The following is a 21,022-nucleotide window of genomic DNA, read 5'->3' as shown; positions in this document are numbered from 1 at the left end:
AGTTTTGCATTAGTCTGTAACTTATTTCACAAACTCACAGAAATAATGGTTGAATGGTTTAAAACACAGCATGCAAACACACACTTTTTACAAATATTTGCACTGATCTTGATTCATCAGTGTATTCTGGTTGGGGATTAACATTTACTGCAAAGGCCAATAACTCCTGGCAGTAGTTATTTTTCTTCTAGAAATCTTTTTCTTATTTATTAATAACTCTGACTGTGAAAGTTTAAGATCTACCAGTCAAACCATTCAGTTTACCACAGAGTTTTTTTGCCATCTTACCCCCAGCAAGTCTGAAGTTCTCTTTAGTGCCTCCTTATCAACATGGATGCGGTGGCTCTCCATGGCTGAAACAAGAAAAAGAATTTATTGATTCATTAACAGCAAATCTTTCAACAGCTGACAGATTTTTATTGTGGATATAGAAAACTAGAAGAGCCCAATAAAAAAATTAATTGTCATCCAGTATTACATGCTTTTACTCTGTTTATTCAGGGATATTTTTCACAATAAATCTCACAGGGTGTGGGGTGAAGAATCTGTGAGAAGATTTCGTTGTATTTTAAAACAATTCTGAGTGTCTGGAGGGAAAAAAGTAAAGCAGTGCTCACCTGCCAGAACAGGGATCATGTTCAGCTCCATATCTGAGTAGAGCTGCCACAGCCCTTGGCTCTGGACACACAAATTATCAGTTAGGTAATCTGTTGGTGTGTGTGTGTGTGTGTGCATGTTTGTATGTGAGCATTTACCTACATGTAGCTCAGAGCATAGCTTCATATTAAGCCTGTAGAGCCAACAGAGACCTGAGATAATCTGAGAAACCTGAGAGAGACACAAACAAAGAGAGAAAAAAGAAAAGGGAGGAGGAACATGATTCAGGTTTGTTGTGTAGAAGTACTTCGTGAGTCATGGTTTCTTCTATAGTTAAAATTAGTATCTTTTCAGTTAAAAAAACAACACCAAAAACATGAAAACATCAACTGTCTGCTGAAATCCTTTGGTGTCAAAGTATAACTAGCATCACCTTCTTTTCTATTCGACATTTAACAAAACAGACCTTTTAATTTTCACGTGAAAATGAAATGGGCAAAAATATCGAGACCTGACATTTCGTGGCACAAACGTCTTGAGGCAATCACTGCAATCGCACACTTTTGTGGCTCTTAATCAGCCTTCCACAATCCATAGCCAGAAGTCTGGTCCAGCGTCCTTGATGCAGTTTTGTTCAGTTTGATAGGAACAGGATTATAATTGTTTGCAGGTGCCCTCGTCGTACTCATTCTTAATGTCCCTTTTCAACATGATTTGTCTGCTTGCGAGATGGAGTTACAAAAAACTGACAGACACGTGGACGTCCGCACAGAGTCCTGAATTGACCTATTCTATGTTACACACACACAGGTGCTGTACTACAGTCAGATTCTTCTCTTCAGATTGATCAGCACACACAGCGAGCAGCCTCAGAACAAACTGATGTTACAGTTTAAGATGTACGTGGTGGGTTATTATACTGTAAAAGGAGCCAGGATTGCAATAGCATCACTGTATAACGCCTTTAATGAGTTAATGCACCCCATCCAGTAAAACAGCCCCATAATATAACTCAGCCCCCTTCATATCTTCTTCACTGAGCAGAGAGCTTACCAGAAAACTGCTTTTGTTGAATATGTCCAAAGGAGTTTCTCTCAGGCTCATTTTAGCTTGTTCATGTTTCTCATTTCATGTTTCATAAAAGTTGTACACAGATCTGTTTTAAAGTCCTTGTTTTTATTTTCTACTATTCAAACTTTCTTCATAAATATAGGGCGTGTGGATTTTCTTCAGTCCAGATCCAAGCAGGTTTGCAGCACTCCAGTGGACCTTAAATTTTTCAATAATTAGATGCTGTAGTCCCAAAAACGCTGCTTACAAGACTTCCAGCTCTAAGAATTTGTCCTATAGAAACATTACTTAGCAGTCAAGTGTAACAAATGCCAATTTAGACTTAAGCTTACTTTCTGGGCACCCAGGGCGGGTAATGTGTGGGGTCTTTTGCAGTATTTATGGAGAAGCTCCTGATAGCAGGAGGACGGGTCTGTGGGATCCAGCAGCCACCCTGACACCTGTGGGTCCTGGATATGACAGCCTGCCACTGCATAGGGAGAAAAGCTCATCATGATAATAAGCAGCATTTGGTTTCCTCCACACTGATCAGGGACTGGCATATGAATACAGTGGGGCAAAAAAGTATTTAGTCAGCCACCGATTGTGCAAGTTCCCCCACCTAAAATGATGACAGAGGTCAGTAATTTGCACCAGAGGTACACTTCAACTGTGAGAGACAGAATGTGGAAAAAAAAAATCCATGAATCCACATGGTAGGATTTGTAAAGAATTTATTCGTAAATCAGGGTGGAAAATAAGTATTTGGTCAATAACAAAAATACAACTCAATACTTTGTAACATAACCTTTGTTGGCAATAACAGAGGTCAAACGTTTACTATAGGTCTTTACCAGGTTTGCACACACAGTAGCTGGTATTTTGGCCCATTCCTCCATGCAGATCTTCTCGAGAGCAGTGATGTTTTGGGGCTGTCGCCGAGCAACACGGACTTTCAACTCCCGCCACAGATTTTCTATGGGGTTGAGGTCTGGAGACTGGCTAGGCCACTCCAGGACTTTCAAATGCTTCTTACAGAGCCACTCCTTTGTTGCCCGGGCGGTGTGTTTTGGATCATTGTCATGTTGGAAGACCCAGCCTCGTTTCATCTTCAAAGTTCTCACTGATGGAAGGAGGTTTTGGCTCAAAATCTCACGATACATGGCCCCATTCATTCTGTCCTTAACACGGATCAGTCGTCCTGTCCCCTTGGCAGAAAAACAGCCCCATAGCATGATGTTTCCACCCCCATGCTTCACAGTAGGTATGGTGTTCTTGGGATGCAACTCGGTATTCTTCTTCCTCCAAACACGACGAGTTGAGTTTATACCAAAAAGTTCTACTTTGGTTTCATCTGACCACATGACATTCTCCCAATCCTCTGCTGTATCATCCATGTGCTCTCTGGCAAACTTCAGACGGGCCTGGACATGCACTGGCTTCAGCAGCGGAACACGTCTGGCACTGCGGGATTTGATTCCCTGCCGTTGTAGTGTGTTACTGATGGTGACCTTTGTTACTTTGGTCCCAGCTCTCTGCAGGTCATTCACCAGGTCCCCCCGTGTGGTTCTGGGATCTTTGCTCACCGTTCTCATGATCATTTTGACCCCACGGGATGAGATCTTGCGTGGAGCCCCAGATGGAGGGAGATTATCAGTGGTCTTGTATGTCTTCCATTTTCTGATGATTGCTCCCACAGTTGATTTTTTCACACCAAGCTGCTTGCCTATTGTAGATTCACTCTTCCCAGTCTGGTGCAGGTCTACAATACTTTTCCTGGTGTCCTTCGAAAGCTCCTTGGTCTTGGCCATGGCGGAGTTTGGAGTCTGACTGTTTGAGGCTGTGGACAGGTGTCTTTTATACAGATGATGAGTTCAAACAGGTGCCATTCATACAGGTAACGAGTGGGGGACAGAAAAGCTTCTTACAGAAGACGTTACAGGTCTGTGAGAGCCAGAGATTTTCCTTGTTTGAGGTGACCAAATACTTATTTTCCACCCTGATTTACGAATAAATTCTTTACAAATCCTACCATGTGGATTCATGGATTTTTTTTTCACATTCTGTCTCTCACAGTTGAAGTGTACCTCTGGTGCAAATTACTGACCTCTGTCATCATTTTAAGTGGGGGAACTTGCACAATCGGTGGCTGACTAAATACTTTTTTGCCCCACTGTATAAAGTCACACCAATAAAATATGGGATGTGTTCACATTGTATATGACCAAATATGTTTGCTGTAGGAGTCGTGTGCAAGCATCTAAGTGTCCAGTGTATGTTTTTCATGACTCCTGCTCTTTAATGGAAACATTTTCCAACAGCGCCACGCTGCCTTGCTTCCATAATGTGTTTTTACTATGTTTGTTGAATAAAGCTCTAATTTTCTACCAGCTGTTTGTGGCTTGGATGGTTTACTGACACTAGACTACGTGGAATAAAGAAACAGATAGGGGCATTACTTAAGTCTTTGATAAATGTGGATGTTGACAATGAATTTGCAAAGCAGTGTTGTGCATAAACAGCTAGAAGCAGGTGTACATGCGTGAAGGTCTTTAGGGAAACTGTTTTTATTTTTGTGTCATGCCTTGTTTCCAGCTGAGGTCTCGTCTGTAAAACTGCAGAACTGTACGTAGCAAATCCTTGGATTTATAGCACACCACCAGTTGACATCTCGATAGCACCTGTAGCAGCATATCTCTGTGGGACACACACACCTTTAAGTACTCCTGCTTTAGTATCAAACACTTGCGAATGTGGATCTCGATTAGACACACATATATAGAAGCACAGACCTAGTAAAGAGCTGCTGGCTCTGATGGACTTGTTGTTGGGCCCATGCAGGTGTGTGTTCTAGTTTTAAGTAGACCAGAGTGTCGTTTGGGCCGAGCGCACCCTCCGGCGTGCTGCAGTCCAGTTCGTTCTTCATTAGTATGAGGAGGCCACACGCTGGTGGAGTGAGCTTCTATATCAGGGAACAAAAAGCAGAATTACAAGAGCACAGGGGCTGCAAGTTAATGATGAAGCAAACAACAAGAGTATACAGTTTACACAGTGATGAAAGGCACAGGGCAAGCTTCAGCCAGTTTTCTGAGCCGCTAAAGATGTAAACGTTAGCTGACTGATGCAGTTTTGGTTTTCTTAATTAATGCAACCTTCAGCAATCTGAGGTTTGGTGCATGAGAATGCAGAAGTGAGCTTGAAGACTTTAGTCAATCAGCATTAAGGACCTGATCTATAAGATAATAAAAGTTACCCGCAATGAAATAATGTGTCTCAAGTTCACAAATCCTAATTTATCTTAACGTATTTATGTTATTTCATACTAATGACTGCGTAGATCATAAACATTTTGCGTCCTTACCTGTTCTGCGTCTAACTGAGTGCTTCCATCTTGGTACACCATTGTTAGCACCAACACCTTAGCCTGCCCAGCGATCTCAAGCATCTGCACCTTCTCATCTGGTTTAAGTTTTCCAGAGTACTTTACTCTAGGGTCACATGTCAAGCTTGCAGCCAGACAGCCAGCTTTGGATTGGGTCGGCGGCTCACTGTTCCTAACTAGTTTTTGGAAACCTTTGGGCCCACTTGTGGTGGGGTTGGTTTCACATGCAGCTTGCTTGGGTTTGCATGGTTTGGAAAGTGGGGGGTGAATGGAAGCCTTCCCTGGTAATTCCCTTGATAGTTTTTCCATTTTATTCTGCCTGTTTTGCTGAGTTGGGTTTGAGGCATCTAGATGTGTACACGCCCCAGACGCTGCTCTTGTTTCATGTGAAGGACTTGCTTTCCCCTGTGGTTCTCTGGCACTCTTTGACTCCCTAACTCTTCCTTCCCTTGGTTTCTCTTGTGAGGATCGAGGAGGCTCCCATTTTGGAGGGCGTCTGCTTAGGCTGATTTTGGCAGGAGGGTCAGTGTTTTCGTGCTGACATGCTTCACGTTTCCTCTTTAGGGGGAAGGAAAGTTTCATGCAAGGATGACTTGGAGAATTTTTTAGTTTTCGATTTTCTTTCTTCGGTGCTACAACAGCTGAAGTCAATTCCTGCACTGAGAAGAGGATTTGTCCAGGCGCAACAGTGATTGTTGGGGCCAGTACCAAGCTCGAGCTACTCCCTCTGGTGCTTCCATTAGTGGTCTAAGCAACAAAAAAGGTGAATAATGTGCAGAGAGCGACAAAGGACAGAAAAAAAGAAGCAGGCACTTGAAATAGACTCCCGCTGTCCCTGCAGGTTTTGTTACACAGAACATCAATACTTCACTACTTAGAGGACTGAAGTGAATGAAATAAAAACTTCTAGTTGGACATGATTTGTTTTAGCACTTAGAATAGAAACGTAATTTAATTATTCCCATTCGCGCTTTGACGTAGCAGGATCACACAGTTTGTGAGAAAGAGCATAAAAAAGAAGGCCTGAAAAGTAAACGGGTAAGAGGAGAGAAGCCAAAGAAAGAAGGATGTGAAAGTCAGCCCTGAGCACTGTGTCCCAGACAGAAACACAGCCGCGATACTGTCTGACAAACCTGCCTGAAGCTGGGACAGGGTCAAAAAAGCAGACACACACACAGACACACAATAATAGCAGCTCTACTTTGCTTCTTTGGCTGAATGACGATGATTGTTTGACTATAAATAGTTACATTAAAAAGGGTTTAATGTACCAGAGCTGAATTGCATGCAGCATACATATAATAAATATACAGTATTTATCGTCTATATTTAAATAGTGCCGTGCAAAACTTGTGTCACTCTTCATTTCTTTATATTTTCCTTCCAAGGAGCCAGACTTTCTTGTAACTTTTTAAAGAGGTCTTGAGCAATAGTTCTCCAGGCTTTCTGAAGGTCTCCCAAAGTTTTTCTTTGGCTGCTTTTTCACATATTTTCAGCCTAGTCCTTGTAACTGACCAAGTTTCTTTATTTGTGTATTAAGCCAAGTATCATTAATTTAAGCATAAAGAGTCAGCTTTGTCTACACATGATGGACAAATTAGAATGAAACTGCATCTTTAGGCTCTTTTTGATATTTGCAGCCTGTCACAAAGAGGTATTTGTTCAATTTTTTCACTGGAACTGATGAAAAATGCTTTTAAAAATAGTATTTTTTTCACCAACAAGATAATAAAAAGCTGGGAAACTTGGCATATACTGACATGCAAAGACCTGCCACAGAAGCTGAGAGATCCTTCAGCTGATCCATCTACTGGTCACTGAAGCCGCATCAGAAATGGCCTCAGTGGAAGAGCAACTGCCAAAAAGCTGTTCTTAAAGAACAAAAACAGGGAGAAGAGTTTGTGGTCTGTCAAAGTATACAAGAACTGGACTGAAAATAGTGAAAATCTAAGGTCTTATGGAGTGACAAACCCAACTTTGACATTTACGGAACACGCTCAGTCATTGGCTTCCCCAGAGCCTGGACCTCAACGTTACTGAAGCAGTGTGGGATCATCTTGAGAACATCCAACATCCAGAACATCCAAAGATGCTGAGGTTTGAATGTCCTTCAAGAAGCCTTGAGAACTATTCCTGAAAACTACATCTATAAAGTTCAATGCAAAAAAATACAATGTGAATACGCTGAACTCAATATATCAGTACAAATGATCATAACATCAAAACTGTTATGATCCCCAAGTCCCATCTACCACAAGTACAATCTCCCCTCCCTGTAACTTTAATGGCATCTTTAAAAAATGTATATTATTCATATCTTTAACTCCTTTCTTTTTATCCAAAAGCACCAGGTGTGCAAATGTTCTTTGAAGTCTTGACAAGCGATAGAGAGATGGGTATTTCTGAGGATTTTCAGAGATGATATGTGACTGTATTTATGTGCATAATTCTGCAGGTTGTTGGCTGTCGACCCGGGAGGTAGGAATTCCTGTGATTCAGCTCCCTGAGGAGAGACTTCATTCATTTCCCTGTAAACACAACCCGTTTTCCTGCTGACAAAGTCATGAACCCCCCTCATGGGTGCTGTGCTACAGGATATAGATAGAAAACCCAGGCAGACCGTGGCCCATAGCCCAGTACTGATGCATATGGAGAGAGTGAAAAGAGAGAGGGAGAATGGACTGCTGTGTCTGCTGCTGATTGTAGCAATACAGTAAAGTCCTGCCCTCTTTTTCTCTCCTTCTCCTGCTGCATCCTTCTCATTAGCTCTTCCACATTCCATGCATCCATCCAACCACCTCCCTTACTCCCTTTATAGCACTTTCTCTCTGCAGTTTGCTCTCCTTTTTCAGCTAATATGTATCATGGACTACGACTCTGTCGGGTCTTTATGACTCAGTGGAGACCCATTACTTGTTGTGTGCTGCAGTGCTGCTGACAAAACTCTTATTTCACACTAGCTACATTTATATCTATGTAAATGAGAGACACAGCAGCCTTGGTCTAACCTGAAAGCACGTATTTAAATTTTAGGACTTTTTAGTTTTTCAGTGAAAAAAGCAGAGGCAGAGATAAGCGGAAGAAACGGGGAAATAAAGACACATCAGTTAAATGTATAAGAAAAAGGACAAGTAAAAGACTGCAAGTGACAACAAAGCTTAGCAAGTACACTTTCTACCCAACTGAAGTGTCAAAGCGGATTTGTTATGGGCAAAACACTTCATGTCCTCTTCCCATCTTACTGATTATGTGAGCTAAGTAGGCATAAATTAAGCTCAGCATTTATGCCCTATGAGCATTACTTAGGGTTGCAATGTAAAGCAGTTTTTGGAATTTTGCAACATTTCTCTTATGAAACTTACTTTTGCATTGTCATGCTGCTGCTGGCTGCTACTGAGACGGGCAGCTCTAATCCACGACCAATTAGCCCCACACTCCTGGGACAATGTTGGCATAGCAGCCCTTTCTCCCTCTGAGTTCCCTAGAAGAGGATGTTAGAGCATTTTTCATCTGTTCATCACTTTTCAAGTCAGTCCTCAATCAATAAACCAGTTCTGTTATGTAAGCATGTTTGAGGCAGCATGTATGGATGCTTACACAGTGTGTGTGGCACCTCAGCAGTGTGTGATAGGACAAGGTCAGGCAACACTATAAATCTTAGCTAAGATCAAGCTGACGTTTTGCTACGACACAACTTCCAATTTGTTCGAGAGTGTTTGTGCCTGTGTGTGTGTGTGTGTGTGTGTGTGTGTGTGTGTGTGTACGTGTGTACAATGGGTCTTGACTCGGCATTGTCTCTGCAGCTGAGACTCAAGCACCTTCATGCAGCTGTAATGTGAGCAGGCACAAAGTCTCCCATCAGTGCTGAGTCTCTTCAGCCCTGCCATGTCATCAGTGCCAAATCAAAGAAAGAAAAATGGCTGAGAGCCACTGGAACTGATGTCTGACACAACTTTACGAGCTTTAGCACCCCCTAGAGTTGCTTTTTCTAATCCAACCATAGCTAAAACAGCCCAAGTTTTATTTTAATCTCATTTTTTCCAGGTTAAATCATACGGCAGACACTCTATAGAACTGAGAAATGAACTTCTTTCATTTTAATTACATGTCAAATATTGTTTGTGTGATGTTATACAAACGTATACTTTATAGTCTCTTCAGGGCCCTTCAAAATCTAAACGCACACTCTCTGGGGTGAGTTTTAGGGGAAACAAACATATTCAACAGATATGACAGTGTCACTGATAGTGATTATAAAAATCAAGCATACCGTAGTTTTATTTCAGGCTAGCCAAAACTCCACCTGAGACATCACCTAATCCTCTGTTATACTTCCGATTGTAACAAATAGGACATGCTATTTAAGCTGCTTTAGTCTGTATAGTTACTGTGTATCTACAAGTCACTTTACAAGCCATCTCCACACCAGCTCCTGTGCTCTGTTTACGTTGCTGCTCCTCCTGCCTCCATTTAGTACAACAAATATTAACCCAAATGGAAATATCTCTCTTCTTTTGACTATACTGTTCCTGACTGGACTAATCTTGTGATTGCCACTCTTTTGAGCATAACAATCGTAAACCTTGAATTAACCTATTCAAATTAGCCATTATGAAGGTAAAAATCGGTGGTAAACCCAATATAAGTAAACCCCATTCAATGTCAGGATAATCATATTACAGAAACATCACTAGCAACACACTTACCTGCAGATTTATTGTCAACATCACTGTCCACAGCTGCCACTTCCTCTGCCTCTCTGTCTTCTCCCCCTTTTCCCTCTTCAGTGTCCATTCCGAGAAACTCTGCAAGTTTTCCATCATGTGTCTCACACTGTCCCTGCGCCATCTGATGATTAGCGTTTGCCATTGTTTTATTCTGAAATGTAGCTTCCATTTTGGCCTCCATCACCTCTGTCTTTTCTATGTTTTCAGCACTGTTGTCCTGGAGGCTGACGCTCCTGGCCTCAGGCTGCTCCTGAGTGTGGTCGTTCTCTGCTGTGTTGGTCCCAATCTGACCCTTGTTCTGAGGCTTTTCAGTGTAGCAGTGGCTCACATCCTGGAGTCCACTTCCTAAAGATATGGAGATCTTTTGTGGATTTTCATGTTCAACTGTTGTTGCTTTATTCTCAGTATCAAGGGAGTGTTCAGTATTGACTTCAGAGGCACTGACTATATATTCTAAACCATTTTCTTCATTCTCCCCACGTGTTTCTCTTTTAGTGCCACTGTCAACAAAATAGTCTCCGATGTCTAATGAGTTCAAATGGCTTTTAACTGTGGTGTCTTCAATGGTTCTCACAGGCACAACTCGCTCCATTTCATAGGCAGATCCTTTTGCATGAAGTGCACTCACATCTCGATTTTCTCTCTCTTTCCTTGCAGCTTCATTTACTGCGTTTTGAATTTCACGGCATATGTTTGAAATCTGTCTGGTTCCCAGCTCAGTGATATGTTCTGTATCTGCTATCAGCACCTCATCTTCCTTCCCAACTATATTTCTCATCAACTTGGGCAAATGTGCATCGCAACAGTTCTCCTGTCTTGTAATAAAGACACTAGGGAGTAGATGTGCCCTTCCAGTGTTGATTGTTTCAGATTCTAACTGCTGGTATAGCACAACTCTGTCTCCTGCTCCACCACTGGCTGCTTCAGTGGGGTCAGATAGAGGCTGCTTCCATTTTAATCGACTTCCTGGAGCTCTGGTGTCTTGTAGTTTTGTGGCAATATGCCAGCTGTCTTTACCAACCTTTTCTGTCTGTGCACCTGATGTCCTGCTTTCTTTCCCTTCATATATTTTAAGGCACGACGATACTGGATGACAAACTGCAGCAGGCTCCTCTTTATGACAATTAGATTGTTCTGTTGTTGGAAGCATGATGTCAGGAGCTTCATTGTCTGGAAATATATTCAAGATGAAAGGTGGTCTGATTTCTTTTGTTGAGCTACAAGTGAAAAGAAAATAAGCAAACAATTTTTTAAAATCCATCCTGCCAAGCATCAGCACCAGAACAGTGTCAATACATGCTAAACGTATGTCTCTCTTAATATCACCCGAATTTGCATAGTTTTAATATATCAAAGTGCAATTCCTAAAGCAGTGTTAATATATTTTGGGATTCCTTTAAACATAAGTAGTCTCTGCAATAAAACTGCATGTTTATTTGCTTTGTCTCTTACTTTTTCCGTGGTGTAGTTTCATGTTCAGAGAGCCTCTCTGGTATTTGGAAGGACAGGGTATATCTGTCTCCATGACAGAAAGTTGCTGGCGTCTCAGGAACCTCATGCTGAGAAAATGACAGAGACTGGCTGGACTTGTAAGCAGGGGGTTCAGAGCACTTTCTGTGGGAATATGTCTGTGAGTACTTATAATAGGCTTCAGTCTGCATTTGGAGAGAGAAATCCCAGTAGGAGGAGGCAGAACAGGAAGCCTGAGATGACAGGGAGCTGTCTGGTGTCTGTGAGTACTGATAGATGGCCAAGGTCTGAGAGCTCTGCCTCTCACTGGAGGAATTATAGTGAGCGGTGGAAAGGGAAGACACCTGGGGCCTGGACCACAACATGGAAAACCAATTTCTTTTATCTTGAATTAAACAGAGTACTGGGTACTGGGTCAAAGTCTTGTATCACCCATCATTTCTTTAGATTTTGCCAGAGAAATGGGAAATAAATACAGAGATTTATTGAATTATGTGCAAACAGCCATGGCAACACAGTATATGAGGTAACAGCATAGTTCTAATGAGCTTAGAAAATCAATATTTGGTATGACCACCTTTATTCATCATCAAATCCTTAACTCTCAAGCTTTTGTCTTTTCTTTCAGTAGCCTTGAGTAGATCACCATGCTTCTTGAAGCACACTCAAAGCTCTTTTTGGCTGCTTTTAGATGATCCCACACTGCTTTAATAATGTCAATGTTTGGTGTATGGGGAGGCAAATCCCTGACTGATAGCGTTTATGTGTTTGAGATCACTGTCGTGCTGAAAAAATGAAGCTGCTGGCAATCAGATGCTTCCCAGGTGGTATTACATGGTGGATCAATATCTGATGGTACTATTCTGTGTTCATAGTTCCACGAATTTTCATAAGATTGCCGAAACCACTTGCCGAAATGCAGTCTCAAACCATAAGGGCTGCATCATGTTTTACTCCATCATGTCTTACAGATGGTTGTAGACAATCACTGCTGTATCTCCTGTTGTTCTCCACAAATATTGACGAATTTAACCAAAAATTTCACATTTGGATTCATTGATCCATTAAGGTCTATGGAAATGGATTTTCTAAGTTGCTAAGTGGTCTGTTATGTGTAGAAACAACACTGCTTCATCTGTTCGTTTGGTGACGTATATTGCTTGAATGAGTCAGTGCCTTAACATCCTAAGACCCAAACTCTTCCACAGCATGCATTTTTAATTTCTCTTTGATATTTGGGCTGATTGGGACCGGATGAATGAGACCCAGTCTCATTCATCGGGAGACCCAGTCTGATAAAAGAATTATCAGATTTTTTTTTTTTTTTTTACTAATTTGTTTCTAAGAAAAATGAGAGCCACATATGAGGATATTCGTTTAAAATTTCAATAGAACAGTAGCAGTATAATGTCCTCGTGAGTGGATATCAGGCCCTTGTAGAGCAAAATTGAGTACTTTGGTCTAAATAACCCAAAATGTGATGTCCACATATGTGGACGCCAGGTTCTAGGAGGTTAAAAGACATTCCTCTGAAAATAGTTAAGTAAAAGTATTGCCCTGATAATGAGTGAAAAAGCAGCCAAAGAAAAACTTTGGAGAACTATTGCTCAGGACCACTTATAAGGGGCGGCTCATGACTTTCGCACAGTATTCCACAATAACGATGAGTAATAATCATTAGGATCAGCTTAATATTTTGTTGAGGTGTTGATAAAGCTGATATCTGAACATTAATCTGACTTACTGATATGTGCATCTCTCCTCCTGACTCCAGCTGCTGTCTGCCCAAGACTCCCTCTGGCTGCAATTATACATCTCCACTACCACAAGCACATCAAAAGAACACAGAACTAAATACAGACAGCATTATATAACTTGCATGCAAGGCAAACTGAGCAGTAAAATGTTAAATGAGATGGGACCTACTTTATTCTTTTTCACATCTGCACTTAGCAGCAACTTATAAAACACTGATATCTATAATAATAGTTTGCAACAGCCCTCCTAGAAGTTGTATTTTACAAAACTTCAGTCTCTTTGAGTTTTCTTGTGTTTCAAATTCATACATAAATTCTATATTTTTTCTCCTCTTATTATTTTTAATGAAGTGGTTCCCAACCTTTTCCTGCTATGCCTTCACCTCCAGATTTTGTCATTCCGCAGCAATAAAAAGCAACCCCAACTTGAAATGAATGTCAGCACAAAAGCTTCAGCTGATTTTTCTCCCTCGGATAAATTGTAAATGGCCTGTATTTGTATAGCGCTTTACTAGTCCCTAAGGACCCCAAAGCGCTTTACACAACCAGTCATCCACCCATTCACACACTGGTGATGACAAGCTACGTTGTAGCCACAGCCACTCTGGGGCGCACTGACAGAGGCGAGGCTGCCGGACACTGGCGCCACCGGAGGACACAACGACCGAGACTGTCCAAGTGGGGGCTCGAACCGGCAACCTTCCGATTACAAGGCGAACTCCCAACTCTTGAGCCACGATCGCCCCTCATAAATCCTATTGCAGTGTGTTTAGAACATATTATTCCCCTCTTAATCCATGCGACCCAATGCTGTCTGTAGTTTGAGAACCACTGGCATACTGCAACAAGCTCAACTTGTCTGTTCTTCTAACCTGCCTGACTTTGTCTGCGATTGCTGGAGTAGTTTTGGTTGCATCTGGCTCCACGCAGACTTTGGGCCCGCAGAGCAGCCAAGACCTTCTGGGCTGCCCGTGACAGGGGTCCTGTGTACAATCTGTTGTTGGACCACTCCATCTCATCCCCAACAGAACAACTTAGCTCTCCCACTGGGCCCACAGAGCTTTGATTCTTCAGCTATGAAATGCCTGAATAGGACAAAGAAGAGAGCTTCTTCAGTGATAAACAGGCAAGCTTTAAACTGGCGTTTAAAAAAAAAAAATTTAACAGAAAACAAACAAAAAGAAAACATTTTCCAGGAACTTTCACCAAGTATACTGACAATAATGAGAAGCAATCACAAGGCATTTATAATAAAAATCAAAACTTCAGAAATATAGTATTTCACTTTATTTAACTGATGACTGGAGACGAAGAAAAAAAACAAGAATTTTTGAACATCAAGACTGAACAACACAATCATGGATGCTTTTCACTTATGAATGTTTACATGAATTAAACACATTCAAATGAATCCCATATAAACAGCTCCATCTCCAACACAAAAAGATGAAACTAGATTATCAGCAAAGATCATTTTTGTTTTTTCAGCTCAAGCACGGAGAGTGCCTGAGCCGCCTGTAAATAATCTCTGAAGTTTTACTGCTGCCCTCTCTTTGCAGACATTTTCCTTTCCAGATCTTCAACTATTTTCTGCAGCAGTCGGGCATCCAAGTGAAAGTAGATGTACAATTCCCTCTCCCGCCTGAGGAGGGCATTACGCTCCAGCTGAGAACGCTTGGTTTTAATTTCTCCCAGAATTTCTTGCATTAGTTGATGTAAACTCTGCAGCTGAGACTCTGCTTCCATGAGCTTCGCTGTGAGCTCCTGGAGAAAAAATAAAATAAAAAATTATGGAGGGTGAATGAGAAACAAAGATATAAGCACAGACCACACAAATAACAGATACATAAGTAATTGTAGCTGGAGTATTATTAATTAAATAATCATTTGTTTTATAATAACAATAATGATAATAATACTGAATTACATTATAAGCCTCGCTGCAGGGCCAGAAACACAATACCATATGAACCCATCTATGCAGCTTACTACAGTTGTGGGACAATAAGCAAAGATTTATGTAAATTTACATTAGTTGGTTTATTAAAAATATTAAGAGAATCACTGTCACAGAGCCTATATCGTTAATGCTATGGCAGCATTAAAAAGTGCACATTCACATTTTAAAACAGATTTTTTTAAGACCACTTTGTATGAAGGCTGAACTTATAACTGCTGAAATGTAGTAGAGATGAATAGCTAATAGTCATTGATATTAAATCCCATGCCATGCAGTAAAGCTGATCCTCTTGTGAACAATTTATTACACAGTGCTTCTGTGCCCAACAAACAAATGTAGAGTGGAACCCCGATTTACAAAAATTCAAGTTACGAAGGCACTGGACGGCAATATTTCTGCCCGTGTTACGGCAAAATACCCGAGTAACGAAATCCGCTGGCTCTGATTGGCTGAGCCTACAATGCCCTCCGAAGCATGTGACAACCCCTTGGCTTCCGTACTTGCGCTTCGCTGTTCCACTTGAACGACATATTGTTGTTCTAGTTAGCAATTAGCCTATAGCCTATTGTTCAGCATCGCCTCACTCAAAACGCGCAATGGGTGCTTCGACTTACGAGTCGGGAACTAATTAATTTCGTAAGTCGGGGTTCCACTGTATTTCTTTACAATTTAACATGTAAATTTAACAAGAAATTCAGAAAACACAACGTGCTACCAGGTTATTCACCAATTGTGTCAAGTATTAGGTCTAAAAATCATCTGACTCACATGAAGGGCTGAGTGAACTCTGTCACCTTCGTTAACTATTCAAACTATAAAGTGAAAGGAAACACACCCACCTGTGCACTGGGGCAAAGGAGCTCCTGGTCAGTTAGACGTACCTGCGGGCCCAAAACCAGCTGCTGGAATTCAGTGTACAAGGCCCTGTGGAGCGACTCACAGTCGCCATAAAGACGAGCTGCTGTGAAACACTGCTCACGGCCAGCGCCAGCCAGAGCATCTTTGATCAAATGGAGGTTGTTTGCTAGATTACTAGCAGCTTGGTCCAACGCTTCATATGTTCGAAAAGGCTCTGATCCACATACGGGTTAGTCCGGTCTAGATATTGACTGCAACAACAACATGGGAATAGAGCAGCTGCATGGAGAAATTCAACATAATGAAGATTGCACAGAAGTGGAGAAGCAGCGCAAAGTTACTTTAAAAAAGTGATTACATGCATGCTTGTTATCGCTAATGTGTTCCCTTATCATCCACTTGCACCTTATGGTCCGAAATACGTACTGCACACAGCAGCAGATTGCTATTGTGTCAGTCTGACCAGTTCTTTTCCTAACTCAGCTGGAATTATACGCTGAGTAACACGTTCAGAGGATATGTCAGGCCCGGTATTACTAAGCTGCAGCCCTAGGGTATACACACTTTCAGAAGTAATATTAATTTGGCACTGAAAACTTCAAGGTATTAAGTTTTAATACATACAAACGCTTCTTGTTACGTGAAAATAGAATGGAGGGACCTTTTTTCGCTAAAAGGCAAGTTTATAATGTTGCAAAGCTCTCGAATTCAATTATATGTCAGTTATACTTGGTCCAGCAAATTTTCCAAATATATTCATCAGTGATAAATAATTTGGCCATTTATCGGTCTATATTTTGAACCATTAAAAATGCAAAGCTACTCTAGCAGAGTTTGAAAATAAAAACTGTAAGGCTGGAGATCTACATTTGTACACACACACACACACACACACACACACACACGAAGGTTGAACTGATGTCGACAAGTACATTTAATCATGTTTGTCCAGTTTTTGAAAGGGCAGCTAGTCAAATGTGCATGTGGTAAAACTGTAACTTGTTAATAAAAACTATTTTAGAATAAAGTAAATTAACATACTACGACAGCTGGCTGAACTTAAATGATTATTTATGTGTTTGGCTCGTGCTTTTTCTGTCTATAATTCCAGCTCTAAAACAAAAGCCTATAGTAGATAGAGTTCAAATCTTCTCACCTGCTGAAAGCTGCATCTTTAGAGCTGATGATAGGGATGGGTTTAGGGTTAATTATCAGGTCAGGATGTGCCAGAGACTTGATCCGGAGAGACACTTCTTCACCTTCCTTTTTCAGCTTGCCTTTAACATCACACAGGTGCTTCTGACACGTCTTCCACATTCTTAACTCCATCTCCTGAGCCAGTAGGAGCAAGTCAAAACAGGCTTTCTGACGGAGCAAGTAGTCTCGTACCTGGGTGGACAGTGTTACACTTGATTTAGTTTGATGGATTCCAATTCCTAAAAGGACATGTAATGACAAGGAACGGTGGCTCCACAACTTTCTTAAATCTTACACAATTTCCACAATACAGGTGTCCGTTGACAGACAAAGGACCAAATACATGGCACTTACATGATGCTTACGAATATGCTAGCTTACAACCATTGCCTTTTTTTTGAAGTGAACTTAAAGTTTCAGCTGTTTTGTTCAGGGCATTTTTAAAGGCTATGGTCTTTTAAAAATGTTGTGTTTTCAAGGATCTGATATCAAGAATATCATTAGTGGTTTATATGAGTTTTCAGTTTCACCATAATTGCTTTTCAACATCTGGGCCTGACCTCTTACCTGTCTGAGAGACAGGCTGAGAACGAATTATCTCACATTAAAATCTCGTAATGTAATAATCAGTGGAAATGCTGCTAACCTGATTCTGTCTGGAGGTGTAGTAGTCCTGCCTGGCCACTTGCAAAGCCAGGTCTCCCCTCACTACTGGTAAATTAAGCAGTCTGGCTGACTCCCTCAGGGCAGCAGGTACTGGTCCATGAAGCAGAGCTTCAAGCTCCGCTTCCACAGCCTGCAGCTCCTTTCTGGACACAACCTCACGCACATGTAATGAGGAGGAGGTGGAAATGCTCTGGTAGCATAAAGACAGATGTAAGAAAGCACTTTATAGAGGAAGACAAAGCATTAATAAGACAAACAGTCACAACATGTTTACTTTACCTTAGTATGAGAAGACTTGTCTGACAGCCAGTCTAGTCCAGCCCTGACGCTCTTCTCCTCAGCCATAGCCTGCATCAGTTGGTGCTGAGCAACAATATGAGACCACTGAAGTCTGGCCATCTCAGTCCTCCTGCGATCGACCAGCCGCTCCTCTCCCTCGTGCCCAGTCTCCTCCTCTTTTCCATCATCACAAGAACTGAGGTCAAGGACCTGGAAACGCTCAGAACAGGAACTCTCAACAATGGCTGATATGCCCTGGAAAAAATGTTTCTGTGTGAAGGCAGCAAGTGCTTTAGTGTTGAGCTCCTCCTGATGCAGGTATGGATCCAAGGGAAGCAGAGAGAGGAGAAAAGTGGGCTTCTGGGAAACAGGAGGGTCTTTTCCCTTTGGTTTGGCTTCTGGCTGAACTGGAAAATATGATGCAAGATTGCTGACCTCATCTGTTAGGGTTTGTAACAGTGTGTTGGTGTCAGCATTCTCAGCTCCAATAGAAGAGTTGGCCTCGTTGAGCTTACATGAAGTGCTCTCCAGCTCTGCAGTGAGTCGCAGGTCAACATCTGCACGGGAAGTGGCGACAACCTGCAGCTTGTTATAACGTCGCTGCTTCAATTCTTTCTCTTTACGCAGGGCCTGGAGCTCTGCCTCCAAGTCCTCTATAGGGAAAGTCTCCTCTGCCGCAAACATAGATGATGAAGAGGATGACCCCAAGATCTTACCACTGCTCCCATGTGAATTTCCAATGGTTTTAAGAACTTCACTCAAGGCGGTTTCATCTAAAATTGGTTTGCCGGAATTTTGTAGCTCCTGAAAGGCACGTGCCTCCTCTGGGGTGAGGACGTTGCTCTGGTTGAGAGTCCGACAGACAAACCGCAAGAAGTGAAGGTTCTCCGGAGCACAGTCAAAGAGCCAGTCGAACTCTGAGGCCTTCAGTGATGATGAACCAGGATAACCCAGGCGGCCTAGGGCCTCCACAAACTGTCCACCGTCTAACATGTTTAACCTGTTTCCCACAACACTGTGCTAGTCAGTCATGCAGCAACACAATGGAGATCAAAGAAGATTAGATGAAGGCACATGAGGCAAGAAAAATATACAGCAAAGCATAATTCTGACTTTTCTAGACTAAGGATATTCTTGGGTTAATGTGCATTTTTTTCTGGTCAGCTACATTATCAGTTCAAAACACTGCATAACACATAAACATAAACTGAAAACACAGTTCATTATTGACAACCAAACAATCAAAATGCACATAATCGTAACCCTGAAATGATTTCCCCAGAGCTTCAGTATTTCATCATGGCATTTCTTAACATTCCCTGTAAAACATCATCAGAGCCATTTCTTCTTCGTTCAGTTAGCTTCACCATCTCTGCTCCTTCCAGCTTCACTGTTATACCTGCCTCTCTTACACATGTATTGTATGGCATCTACTGACTCTTCTTCTTAACAGGGTCACTTTGACCTGCTCCCCACAACACCTCTAAGTTCATATGACAAAAACCTCCACGACATCATAAAAACAATTTGGACTTAACAATTACTTAAGAAATTCTGTACACAAAATATTTTGTATACAAATACAAAATATTTGTACACAGAATTGACTAGGAATCCACAATATTACAAAAATATATAACTGATCCTGTACCTACTGTACATACTAAAAGCTAACAAATGAAAGCATATGAGCTTAAGACAAAACACCGATAGCACTGACGGCTATGATAATACAACTGTCACAACTAGCTACCGAGCTACCTAAGCATACCAGCCGTTGTGCATTAACTAGCTAGTCGATGGTTAGAGAATGGCTACACTCGTAAGTACGCCTGTAAAGGGCTGCTGTATTTCGCTTGTTATCTGAACATTTTGAGTCAAACCAGACAGTAAACTGCCAACAAAATACTCACAATTTTAATTTTAAAAGAAGAAACCTCCGGTCTTTAGCGTCTTCTTCTCGCCATTTATAGGTTCGCGCCAAACATCCAAACCGAGCAGTGTTGCCAACTCCTCTTCTTCTTCCAGTTTAACGGCAGCTTGCAGCCATCGAAGTTGCATTACTGCCACCCTCTGGTGTTACTTAGACTGCACTTAGTTCTTTAAATCCTCTTAAACAACCCCGTTCTTCTCAGAAACCGAAGAACCACTCCTTTCCGTTCATGATATCCTGGCCAGTCAACCACCTTTTCAAACCTGAGTTCCCCCCTAATTCCCAATTCTATCCTCATCATTGCCCTGTGGTTATCATACCTTCTGCAGATAAGAAATACATGCTCTATTGTTTCCATGACACCACACCAATTACACAGCCCCGTTAAACGCTTCCCCATCCTAAAAAGAGTGCCATTCAGGAAACAATGCCCTGTTCTTATTCTACACATGACAATCTCCTCCCGCCTATTCATTTCTTTATTTCTTTTAACTTCTACTGTATCTGTATTTTGTACCCTATACAATTGTCTCCCTTTAGTTTCCTTATCCGATGCCATTTCCCACAACTTCTTACTTTCACTCCAAACAATACACATTCCCTCAGATTTAGATAATGGTATCTGTACCTCAATGTCTACTCTTTTAACAACTTCCGTAGCCATTCTATCTGCTCTTTCATTCCCCATAATGCCTATATGAGCTGGTGTCCACATTATTACTACACTTTTGCCCTGCTCACACACTCTATGATGAGCAAACATAACTTCATACAGAATGGTCTGATTACTACTTGTATTCCCATTTTCTGTACTTAACACAGCTGACAATGAATCAGTGCATATTATTACCCATTCTAAGTCCATCAATATGGCACACAACTCTACTGCATACACACTCAAAAAGTTTGATGTTCTCTTCCCAAACTTGATATTTAATTCCGGAACTACCACTAAGTTCCCTTCCACCACTCATTTCAACCCTCATCACTCTCCTGTGACTTACATACTTCCTACAACTAATAAGCACATGTTCAACCGTCTCCATAGCATTACACCAATCACACAACCCTGTCGGATGTTTCCCTATCCTAAAAAGAGTACCATTTAGAAAGCAATGACCTGTTCGTATTCTACTTATAATAACC

General features: G+C 41.5%; 2 protein-coding genes across 9 annotated transcripts in view; both read right to left on the bottom strand.

Moving 5' to 3' along the window:
* poln (polymerase (DNA directed) nu) overlaps positions 1-20,254 on the bottom strand; it is an 80,777-nt gene extending 60,523 nt beyond the window's left edge. For 4 of the 8 annotated variants that reach the window (XM_026162261.1, XM_026162262.1, XM_026162263.1 and 1 more), the window contains exons 1-13: positions 19,857-20,254; positions 13,856-14,068; positions 12,971-13,046; positions 11,209-11,577; positions 9,736-10,973; positions 8,392-8,510; positions 5,009-5,776; positions 4,440-4,609; positions 4,232-4,344; positions 2,001-2,137; positions 760-828; positions 618-678; positions 289-353 (exon numbers count right to left, since the gene is read on the bottom strand). In XM_026162261.1, the coding sequence (XP_026018046.1) occupies positions 289-353; positions 618-678; positions 760-828; positions 2,001-2,137; positions 4,232-4,344; positions 4,440-4,609; positions 5,009-5,776; positions 8,392-8,510; positions 9,736-10,973; positions 11,209-11,577; positions 12,971-13,046; positions 13,856-13,997 (3,327 nt within the window). In that variant the 5' untranslated portion in view covers positions 13,998-14,068; positions 19,857-20,254. Of the gene's footprint in view, positions 1-288; positions 354-617; positions 679-759; positions 829-2,000; positions 2,138-4,231; positions 4,345-4,439; positions 4,610-5,008; positions 5,777-8,391; positions 8,511-9,735; positions 10,974-11,208; positions 11,668-12,970; positions 13,047-13,855; positions 14,069-19,856 lie in introns of those variants that run through there. The other 4 variants (XM_026162266.1, XM_026162267.1, XM_026162268.1 and 1 more) reach the window with 2 other exon arrangements.
* On the bottom strand, positions 14,273-18,975 carry haus3 (HAUS augmin-like complex, subunit 3). Its single transcript, XM_026162339.1, is given in 5 exon segments — positions 14,273-14,747; positions 15,783-16,080; positions 16,958-17,190; positions 17,645-17,854; positions 17,944-18,975. Coding segments are annotated over 5 exon segments (1,962 nt in total). The 5' UTR covers positions 18,937-18,975; the 3' UTR covers positions 14,273-14,519.
* Positions 20,255-21,022: the final 768 nt, after the last annotated feature.

Source organism: Astatotilapia calliptera, chromosome 3 (assembly GCF_900246225.1).
Source record: "Astatotilapia calliptera chromosome 3, fAstCal1.2, whole genome shotgun sequence".
Taxonomy (NCBI): Eukaryota; Metazoa; Chordata; class Actinopteri; order Cichliformes; family Cichlidae; genus Astatotilapia; species Astatotilapia calliptera.
The sequence above is the reverse complement of the archived record's forward strand: the minus strand, read 5'-3'. Positions and strand labels throughout refer to the sequence as shown.